Below are 11,072 nucleotides of genomic sequence, written 5' to 3'. Positions count from 1 at the left end.
CCTTCAGCATCTTTGCTGCCCTTCACTGGTTGCTCTCCAGAAGCTCCGTGTCTCTTGTCCCGAGGAGCCCTGGACAGGCCACGCGGGTTTCTGGGAGGTTTCCTGTGGCCGAGCCACTTCCCACTCTCGCTTGGTCTGGAGGAGGAGGCGCTGGATCGACCAAGGGCGTTCAGGGTTGATGACAGGTCATGGGTGGCCACTGACGCTGTGCTTCACTCCCACTCCCCACGGTCAAAACTCCTTCAGGAGGACCTGGAAGGGCTTGGATGGAGGTTGGAATCCTTCCTGCTTTCGTTCATTTGCTACAGAAAAGATGGAACAGAGAACACCCCCATTTTTTCCCCGGGATTCTTTAGAAGAAGGTGGGATGCATAGATATGCTCACAGTAATTCTATTCTCCTCCTGCATACCTGTCTTCATAGATACTTTATGCTCTTTACTACAGGATTAGTTCTGACTGTGCGTGTGAAACTGCTGGGTGTACTCCATGAACTACTTTCTTTAGCAGCATTATTTAGGCAGAATATTTCATCCTGGCGTGTTGTTTGACAGCAAACTTAGCTCACCTCAGTGCTGTGACCCCTGTTCTGGGTAGAAAATGAGTAACCAGAGCTCTGCTCCTGGTGGTGTGAAGCTGGAGGAGGTGTGGTTGTGTCAGCAGAGCTCGGGTAACACCTGGTGTCATCAGCCCATCCCTGTGTGAAACACGAGCTGGGCTGCTCAGTTTCTGATCATTAGAATTGCATTTTCTGGTTTGCAGGAGTGACACAGCAAGCATCAGATGTGCGTCATTCTCCCCTGAGAAGGAGAGCTGCTGGCTGTGTAGCTCTAAAAAAATACCACGTAAAATCACAGAAGGGTTTGAGCACACAAATGGGAGCTTTGGGTCGTGTTTAAATTGTGGTGACTTCCCTACACTGGTGTAAAGAAAAGGATGAGGTAGAGAAAGGAAGTTTTGTGCAGTTGATCCATAACCTGTTTATAAAATGTTATGTCATTTTCTTTCAAAATTAAATGCAATCAAGTAAGGCTGAGAGAATTGGGGCTGTTCAGCCTGGAGTAGAGAAGGCTTTGAGGTCACCTAATTGTGGCCTTTCAGTACAGGAAAGGACACAAAAGAAAAATGGAGAGAGACTGTTTACAAGAGCCTGGTGTGACAGGACAAGGGGAGATGGCTTTAAACTGACAGAGGGCAGGGTTGGATGGGATATTGGGAAGGAATTCCTCTCTGTGAGGGTGGGCAGGCCTGGCACAGGGTGCCCAGAGCAGCTGGGGCTGCCCCTGGATCCCTGGCAGTGCCCAAGGCCAGGCTGGACAGGGCTTGGAGCAGCCTGGGACAGTGGGAGGTGTCCCTGACATGGTAGGGGTGACACTGGGTGGGATTTAAGCTCCCTTCTAATCCAAACTATTCTGTGATTCTCTGGAATAAGTTTTAGTGCTTTACCCAAAGACACAGACAGATTCTTCTCTGATAACACAAACCTTTGATGTTGTTTTGAATGGTTTAATTTTAAATTGTTTTTTCTTATTATAATTCTTGGAAAGTTGGCTTGGTCAGGATTCTGTGTCACATTGTCCTCTTTTTCTCTTCATATCTTTAATATCAGAGGTATCTTTAATATTATAATTCATATCCTGATGTCTTTGTTTTATTGCAGGAGACACCAACAAATAGAACACAAATTAACTTAAGTCTACAGGAGGCTGGTGACACCTGGAAGAGGGTAGGTAGATAGATACATAAAGATGTGTTCCAAAATGACTTAATGGTGATAATCAATGCTGGGAGTTGAGCACGCTCAGGTAAGATGTGAAAGAACATCCTCATCTGGGTGCCAAAAATGAACAAACATCTGTAAGTAGCTTTGGATACACAGAAGATATTTAAATGTGGTCTGGAACTCAAAACTTGACTTCCTGTAGGTAACCTAAGTAGCTATTAAAAATAAGGACTATTCTTATTGAAATGGTAGCATTGTAAATTATTTCTGAAATAATAATGTGACAGACTCATTGTTCTCCTTCCAAATATGTCCCAAGCTCTGTCTTCCCAAATTCATTGTGAATTGAGACTTTATAGAGGTTTGTTACTTGCACTCCCCAAAACAAGCCTGACCACTGATTTCTGGGGAATATTTTAATCATTTCAGTGCAAAATAATGGACTGGATTAAGACTTTTACTCAGGATAGGAAAGTCAAATTTTGGGAGAGCTGTGAAACAGTGCTTTGTCTAAGGCTTTTTTCCAGCTTTGCTAATCACCAACATGCAGTTATTTCCCAGCATTGCAGTTCCCATAATTGACTGACCGAAGTCTGGGGTTTTTGGAGCCAGATGTTTATTGGAAAACAGTCAGTGAGTCAGAAGTGTCCTTCAGGCAACATCCAGAGGATGCAGTCTTTGAAAAACTTTTACGGGCCGTCTGATTATTTTAATAAAATTTGGAGCAGCAGAGTGTTAGAGCCCTATCTTTCAAACACAAATCTTTTTCATGTTTCTTTCTTTTAATTGATGGGGATTGGGAAGACTAATGGACTCACATCTCCTTTTTATTCCTTCTAGGGAAAGTGAAGAAGCTGTGCTCTCTGCTTTTTATCTGACGTGTTGAGGTACATTTTGGAGCATGTTTGCTACTTAGCAGGGAACTAAAATTCAGGTATGAACATTATTTTTATTTTTAAAAAGGCAGGTTAATTGTTATTATTTTGTATTTTTTAAAATTTTATTTACTGTTTTACTATTATGTTGTTCACCTATTACTGAAAGCGATTTCCCCATAAATTGTATTTGGTTATTTTTAATGAGTTAAAAATTCAAAAACCAATATTCTTATGGTTGTCAGTTTGTTCTTTGACTCACTGTAGTGGGTCTAATGCTGGCCAAATGCCTATGCATGCACTAAAAATGATTTATTTACTCATTTCTTGCTGTGAGATATGGATTAGGAGGGAGAGGGCAAACCAGGCTCTAAACTTTAAAGGGTATAAAGAAAACTTTTTTAACAGAATTAAAAGAAAAAATTATAAGAAAATAATTTATTACATGAATTATTTACTCAATAAGAATAAAGCTTCAGAACACTTCTCCTCCCCCCACACCCTCTTTTCTTTCCCACAGACAATGTAAAGAGACAAAACCTGGACCTTTCAGTCAGTTTACCACCTCTAAAATAATCTTTCTTCAGTCCACCTAGGGAGTGGAGTCTCTCTTGCCATGCCATGGAGACTTCTCCATGAGAAGCAGTTCTCTTGTGGCTTCAGGGTCACAGTGAATCAGCCACCCAGGAAAGGAGAATCTGTTTGCAGTGTCAAAGTCCCTCCCATGCCTTGCAGCTTTCCCAAAGCTGCTTTCATAGGCCATGTTAACTTATGGGGTACTATTTAAGGATGAGCTGTTCTAGCATCAAAACAGAAGTTCTTCTTTTTTATCTTTGGGAACAGAGAATTTTCTTACTCTGTCCCTGGGGCAAAGTTTCTCATCTCTCTCTGGTCAAACTTCTCGTTGAATTACACCTTTTCAGCATCCACATGCTCTAGCACAAGTGTCCTTCTCTCAGGGGCTGTGGGTGAATGCTGCATCTCCCCATGCACTTCATGAACTACAGGGATAAAACAAAGTCTGATAGATCAAAAATATATCTTCACCATAGCATCACAAAAGAATTTCAGCCCAAGACCAAGGCATCTCCTCAATCCCCTCCCATCTAGAATTTGACTCCTCCTTTACTGCCTTCAGTGTCCATGTTGTTTTCTCTTCTTGTCTTCACCCTTTCCTTTTCCTGACTGAGAACTGGTGCTGGTATGTTCATTTGTTCTCAAGCTTTATCAGTTGAAACAGTTACAGAGTTCTGTATCATTGAAAGGCTGACCCTGTCCAGGCTCTGCAGTCGAGGAATCGCTGTGTGACACTGCTGATCATGTGCTCGCCGCCGGCGCCACCCCTGCACCTTTCCTTCATGTGGGGTGTCAGGAAAAAGAAACAAAACTGCTGCTCCTTTTGTCCTTTAAAGCTTTTTCTCTTTAAGCCAGGTCTCATAAGCTCTCCTAGACAAACATTATACCCCTGATATCTCAGGTATAATATGCTACCTCAGGTGGCATAAAAGAAGCAGGATGGCTCCTGTGACAGTGTTGGAAACAAAAAATTTTAATAAAAGGCAAAATAAAAAAGCTCTCTACAGAGAAAAACCGAGCCAGGGCAAGAGGTTCTTGCTCCTGCTAAAACACTTCACAAAAGTGATTTACTTCTTCTGTTGTCTTCTTTTTCTAGTGAATGCTTAGGCAGGACTTTTTGGCTTCTGTCCAATTAGCTATCCTTAAGTTTGAGGTGAAGTCCCCAAGGTCCTATGAGGTGTCTTTTAACCAAATTGAGGAGAGAAACTTGTGGCTTTTGTCCTTTTTAGGGAGACAAAGGGTAACTTGTTCACTCCGTCAACAGGGGGCACATTCCTACAGTCCTTCTGCCTGCAGCATGGCTCCTAAAAGCAGCTGAGCAGACAGAGTTCATTTGTGAGCCATGCCGAGATAGCCCAGCCATGCTGACTCTGGCCAAGCAGTCGCCCACGGCGCTGGGACAGTGCCGGCAGCACGGCCTGGTTGTGGCAGAAATCCCAGCCTAGCAGTGCACCGACCAGAGCCCAGCCCAGCCGGGCCTGGCCCAACACGGCTGTGCAAGCCCAGCCCAGCCGGGCCTGGCCTGACCCAGCTGTGTGATCCCAGCCCAGCCTGGTCTGACCCAGCTGTGTGATCCCAGCCCAGCCAGGCCTGGCCTGACCCAGCTGTGTGATCCCAGCTGGGCCTGGCCTGACCCAGCTGTGTGATCCCAGCCAGGCCTGGCCTGGCCTGACCCAGCTGTGTGATCCCAGCCCAGCCAGGCCTGGCCTGACCCAGCTGTGTGATCCCAGCCCAGCCAGGCCTGGCCTGACCCAGCTGTGTGATCCAAGCCAGGCCTGGCCTGACCCAGCTGTGTGATCCCAGCCAGGCCTGGCCTGGCCTGACCCAGCTGTGTGATCCCAGCCCAGCCAGGCCTGGCCTGACCCAGCTGTGTGATCCAAGCCAGGCCTGGCCTGGCCTGACCCAGCTGTGTGATCACAGCCCAGCCGGGCCTGGCCTGACCCAGCTGTGTGATCCCAGCCCAGCCAGGCCTGGCCTGGTCTGACCCAGCTGTGTGATCCCAGCCCAGCCAGGCCTGGCCTGGCCTGGCCTGACCCAGCTGTGTGATCCCGGCCTGGCCTGGCCTGGCCTGGCCTGACCCAGCTGTGTGATCCCAGCCCAGCCAGGCCTGGTCTGACCCAGCCACGTGAGCCCAGCCAGGCCAAGCCAGTGGCATCTTCAGAGGCCGTAAGCCAAGAGTGCTCGTGCGCTAGCCCCTCCGTAAATGTGTTTCCATAGAGGCGTGTTCAGCTCTTCTCAGTGGTTTAAATGAGTGTCAATCTTTAAAACTAGCCTGCTGACTGGTTAACTGGATGTCAATCTTCAAATCTAGCCAGCTGATTGGCTCTTTAAACTAGGCAGCTCATTGGCTCTGCCAGGTCCCCACCCCCTCATCTGAAAACCAGACTTTGTTAAACCACGACACACGTGCTGTGTGATAAAAGTAATTCTTCACTTAAAATCCAACCCAAAACCTGAACTTGTTACTATGAATGCAACCAAATTCAATGACACTTGTGTTCTGAAAACCATTTCCCTTCTAGGCACAAGAGGTTGTAAACGAAAGAGTCAATATGGGGGAAAAGAAGGCAGAACCGTTGGATTTTGTGAAAGATTTTCAGGAATATCTGACCCAGCAGACTCACCATGTCAATATGATTTCTGGATCGGTTACTGGTGACAAGGAAGTAGAGACTCTCCAGGGAGGTGAGCTGATTCCAGTACCGTAAATTTGATTTTTTTGAGAGTGACTTCAGTGTTCACAGTCCAGGTAATGCTGCAGCAGTATGGAAGCATTTCTGATAGTCATTTTCGTGTCACAAAGGATGTGTATGTACTTTGTTTTAGTCAGGGCGTGTTTTTATAATTCTCTATATTTAAAGACCGAGGGCTGAGAGAAGCAAAAGCAATTTGGCATTTGCTCACAGTGTGACAGATGGTGTCCCACAGATTGTTCATTAAGATCTGTGTTGCATTGTTCACAGCTGGGACAGAAGGTGATCAGAATGGTCTGGATCATCCTTCTGTTGAAGTTTCACTGGATGAAAACTCAGGAATGTTGGTGGATGGGTTTGAAAGGACTTTTGATGGGAAGTTAAAGTGTCGATACTGTAACTATGCCAGCAAAGGAACAGCACGGCTCATTGAGCACATCAGGATTCACACAGGTATGGGATCTTCTGCTCTGCTTGCCTGGGAGGCCTTGGGGGATTTACTCAACGTTGGGATTTCCATGTCAGCAGTTGGCAAATTCAAGCAGTGTGAGAATTCTTAACAATAACTGGGTATTGGTGGGTTTTTATAGTCTCTTTTTGTAAAGGTGTGCCAGGTATCTGTTTAAACTGTGCAAATCCCTGCTGACATTTATTATTATAAGTAACTATATGGGAGTAAGGTTTAGCATGAAAGCTTCAATGTAAATTGAAGGGCCCTAAAAATATCTTCTAGTTTTTCTGTGCTGATGAGAAAAGTGACAAATATACATTGTACTACTCAGAGATTTATAGGGCCTTTTCTTCCTCTGTTGCTTAGCCATGAAAATATTCCTGTTCTGCACAACATTCTAGATGTGGAAGTACAAGGCATAGTAATAAGAATAAAGTTATTGGTAGAATATTGAAATGTGAGGACACGCCATCAAGTTAGTGACTGATATCAGTAGTGAACAGAAAAATTATCAACAGTGGCTTGTTAAGGAGCATTGGCCACTGTTGGATGTATAAACCTGGAAAACAAAACTCTCATAAAGGTTAAAATATCCTAAAGTGTTCTGAAGCCTCCAACTTCATGGCAAATGAGAAAAAACAAAAACATAGGTGCTTGTGAACTCTGTCAAGTGTATCACACCAATACAGACAACGTCATGGTGTTAAGCAGAGCAGAAAGAATTGTGACCAGCAAAGAATGAAAGTTTTTACAGGTTTCCAGTCTGGTATGGACTGTCCCAAAACATCCAAGTGTCTCTTTTCAGCGGTGTTGGGTAGGTGGTGTTTTGGGACTCTCCTGTTGTAACTGGGATGTGATTGTAGCCCTCCTCAGGTACAGTTAGTCAGATCCTCACTTTGCTGGGAGCCATTCCTTCCACACAGGAGCTCCCTGGGTGGATTTTGGCAAAGCTGGGGCTCCTTGCACTGGCCCTGCAGTGTTGGCTTGTTTCAACAGGGCATAATGGGGAAGGAAATGGCAACCAACCGTAAATCAGAGAGTTCTGATGTTCAGATTCTGAAGGACCTGCTAAATTCTCCTCCCATGTCTTCCAGAACAAGAAAAGAGTTCCTATGGTTTGGTTTTCCTGGTTTGGTTTGGTTTGTTTTTTCACTCAAGGGAAGAAGATCCAAGGCCTGAGTGTTGTTTGGCTTGGAAGGCTGGCAGAGGGCCGGGAGATGGGTTGCTTGTGCTGTGAAGGCTCAGATGAGTCAGCATTAAAGTAGGGAAGTGGCAGCTGACTCAGAGCCTCAGAGCAGTGTAAATAAGCAGGTACAGCATCCTGGACATCTGCCAAAGGAATTGTGACCCAGGCCTGATCATGCAACCATTATCATTATTATTATTATTATTATTAAATGCATCCTGCTGCGGGATTGGCTTCATGCTGAGTCTCAGAGCAGATAATGAGTAGTTCACCAGCTGTGTTGTGCTACGTGTGATGCAAAACTTTTATCTCTGTGTAACCAGTTTAGAATGAAATCAGATTGGCAAATTCTGTGTGAATGCAGGGAGTTTGTCCATCTTCTCATGGCATTTTATCAAGTCTCCAGATCTTTACCCATCCTTGTGTGTATATATATGAGTACAGAGAGATGCTCATGGAGAAGTCATGGTTTTACTTGGTGCAAAGAAGGTACTTAGAGGTAGCACAAAAATGGATTTTTTTCCTCTTGGAGAGCCAGTGATGTAGGGGGAATAAAAGAAATCTATTTGGTATCCCAGTCTGTGATTCCAAACTATGGAATGCTCATCAGTCACATGACAGGGATTTAGCAATTGAGCTGTCACTCGAGATAGGAAGAGTAAGATGATCTTTCATTTCAGCACCTGAACACACATCAGAACCTTTGGGCACTTCTGACATTGCAGTCCTGGATCTGTAACTCCTAGATCAGTCTATCAAGGGAAAACCAGAAGTCCTAAAGTGCTGCGTTACAAAAGTGTTGGCCTGTTATTATGTTACTCACATTAACTTTTAAAAAAATACTCAGAAAACTTTGTATCTATGAATTTCATTTGACAGAAGAACAAAGTTCTGCATGTGCAAAGGAGATGATGGTCTCCCTGATCATCATCCCATCTCCCATGTGGAAGAGCACACAGCTCTCCAGGGAATACTTGGTTTTTGGTTTTTGTTACGACTCTTTAGCTGCAGGATCCTTTTTCAAAGCTCAGTCCTTGATTGGCTGCCTGTGTGCGTGGGTTATTTAGGTGGCAGTTCCAGGATGTTTAGGAGTAGGGATGTTTGGAAGGTCCCAGAAGGATCCCTCCCTCAGAGTTATCATGAGGAACAGTGACATTTTGGTGGTACAGACATTCCTGTGTTCCCCAGTGCACTCCCATGGGTGAGGGAGAGCTTGGACCCAGAACACCACGCAAACGTCACTGCACTCAGTCCTTGGCGTTGCTGCTGCAGTTCCCAGGCAGGTTGTGTGTTATGCTAGTTCCACTCAGGATTTTTCCTTGTGCTGATGATCCCTGGGTGAGGCAGAGCTGTCCCAGTGCTCTCCACTCTCCCAGGATGCCCAGCTGGGCTCGAGGCTGGCGGTGACTGAAGTTGGACGAGCGGCTCACAACGAGCCGCTCCGTGCTGCACACAAAGCCTTTTCCAGGCGCTCCGAGGTGCTGTGGGCTAACCTGTTCTGATTTTCCAGGGGAGAAGCCACACAGGTGCCACCTGTGTCCCTTTGCCTCGGCCTACGAGCGTCACCTGGAGGCTCACATGCGGTCCCACACCGGGGAGAAGCCCTACAAGTGCGAGCTGTGCTCCTTCCGCTGCAGCGACCGCAGCAACCTGTCCCACCACCGCCGGCGCAAGCACAAGATGGTGCCCATCAAGGGGACGAGGTCTTCCCTGAGCAGCAAGAAAATGTGGGGGGTTCTGCAGAAGAAGACCAGCAATTTGGGGTACAGCAGAAGAGCATTAATTAATCTGAGTCCGCCTTCCATGGTGGTGCAGAAACCAGACTATCTTAATGATTTCACCCATGAAATCCCCAATATCCAGACTGAGGCGTATGAGAACATGACAAAATCCACTCCGAGTGGTGGCTTGCCAAGAGATCCACAAGACCTCATGGTGGATAATCCTTTAAACCAGCTCTCCACGTTAGCAGGACAGTTGTCCAGTTTGCCACCTGAAAACCAAAATCCAGCCTCTCCTGACGTCGTTTCCTGTCAAGACGAAAAGCCTTTCATGATACAGCAGCCTGCTGCACCTGCAGTAGTTTCAGCTGTGTCAGCAAATATTCCTCAGAATTCCTCTCCAACCAGCCCTGATTCCCGGCCCACACACAATCAGAGGAACTATAGCCCCGTGGCAGGGCCCAGCAGTGACCGCAGTGCCCACACCAGTACTCCCAGTATCAGCAACAGCCAGCCAAGTACTCCAGCTCCAGCCCTGCCAGTGCAGGACCCTCAGCTCCTGCACCACTGCCCACACTGTGACATGTACTTTGCAGACAATATCCTTTACACCATCCACATGGGATGCCATGGATTTGAAAATCCTTTCCAGTGTAACATTTGTGGGTGTAAGTGTAAAAACAAGTACGACTTCGCTTGCCACTTTGCAAGAGGCCAACATAATCAACATTGACTGAGAACATGCTTTCATTTAGTTTTTTAACATATTACAGTCTATTTTTCATACTTGCTGATGGAAAGCTTGCACATTCCCATAAGGAATTTTCACATTAATCAATTTGATAGAGGAGTCAAATTGATTTCTGTGTTCTTGTAAAACTTGCCAGGGAAATCTTGTATCAGATTCAGTTGCTGTTTCATATGTAGCCTTTCAAAAAAAGCCAAGAGTGCTGTAAGGGTTGGAATGCATTTACATGCTGTGGTTGCTAAATTTAAGTTGCTTGCACTTAATCCCAATAAACATTTTGCAAGTGGAGAAGCAGAGCATGTGTCCTGAACCATAGGATGTAATTCCCAGATTGTTTACTAGGCAACACAAGATATATTATCCATAAAATACAAAAGGTCAATGCAATGACACATCATGTAGAGACAGGACAAGGAGGAATGGCTTCATGGTGACAGAGGGCAGGGTTAGATGGGATATTGGGAATTAGGAATTGTTCCCTGGCAGGGTGGGCAGGCCCTGGCACAGGGTGCCCAGAGCAGCTGTGGCTGCCCCGGATCCCTGGAAGTGCCCAAGGCCAGGCTGGACAGGGCTTGGAGCACCCTGGGACAGTGGAAGGTGTCTGTCCTTTAAGGTCCCTTCCAACCCCAGCCATTCTATGACTTTGGAGAAATCTTTAAAAACCTGGCTACTCAAACAAACACAAGCAATTTTCACGTACAAATTAAACTTGATGTAAAAGTTGCTTTCATCTGATGAAGGTTGATAATAAGTTTTTGTTTAATATCGTCTAAACTCTTCATGCTAGGACTTAAACACTAATTTAACTATTAGCACAAAACTAGAAGATAACAGGTTATTGCGAATGAAATTATGGTAGGGAAGGAAAAGAGCTAAAAGCCTGTCATTCATGAGTTATAAATAAGATACCTTATTTTACCTACACTCTACAAAATTTTACATGTCATTGTTTTTCAGAGGAGGCAATTTTTAGAGACATAATGAAGAGCCTGTAGAATTAATATATATTCTGTGAGATTTCTAACTGCCTTAAACTGAGTTGTACAGATATTTAAAATTTGCACAATTAGACTTCTGTCCTGCTGATAGAAGTTCTGATA

At 45.3% G+C, this 11,072-nt stretch overlaps 1 protein-coding gene and 1 long non-coding RNA gene across 3 annotated transcripts; both read left to right on the top strand.

The window, feature by feature from the left end:
• The first annotated feature begins 433 nt into the window (after positions 1 to 433).
• LOC137478406 (uncharacterized) lies at positions 434 to 10,835 on the top strand. The gene is made up of 2 exons (XR_011001542.1): positions 434 to 1,347; positions 10,570 to 10,835. It is a non-coding gene; the product is annotated as an uncharacterized lncRNA (long non-coding RNA).
• Positions 2,563 to 10,835, top strand: IKZF5 (IKAROS family zinc finger 5). Of its 2 annotated transcripts, none has more exons than XM_068198282.1 (4): positions 2,563 to 2,656; positions 5,696 to 5,858; positions 6,137 to 6,319; positions 9,014 to 10,835. In XM_068198282.1, the coding sequence occupies exons 2-4, from the start codon at positions 5,726 to 5,728 to the stop codon at positions 9,955 to 9,957; spliced, it is 1,260 nt and encodes a 419-aa protein (XP_068054383.1). In that variant the 5' UTR covers positions 2,563 to 2,656; positions 5,696 to 5,725; the 3' UTR covers positions 9,958 to 10,835. The 2 variants fall into 2 exon arrangements, with proteins under 2 accessions (XP_068054383.1, XP_068054384.1); XM_068198283.1 differs by lacking the exon at positions 2,563 to 2,656 and adding an exon at positions 5,488 to 5,595.
• Positions 10,836 to 11,072: the final 237 nt, after the last annotated feature.

This window comes from Anomalospiza imberbis, chromosome 8, assembly GCF_031753505.1.
Source record: "Anomalospiza imberbis isolate Cuckoo-Finch-1a 21T00152 chromosome 8, ASM3175350v1, whole genome shotgun sequence".
In the NCBI taxonomy this organism is placed as follows: Eukaryota; Metazoa; Chordata; class Aves; order Passeriformes; family Viduidae; genus Anomalospiza; species Anomalospiza imberbis.
Note: the sequence above shows the minus strand (reverse complement) of the source record. Positions and strands in the feature narration are given on the sequence as shown.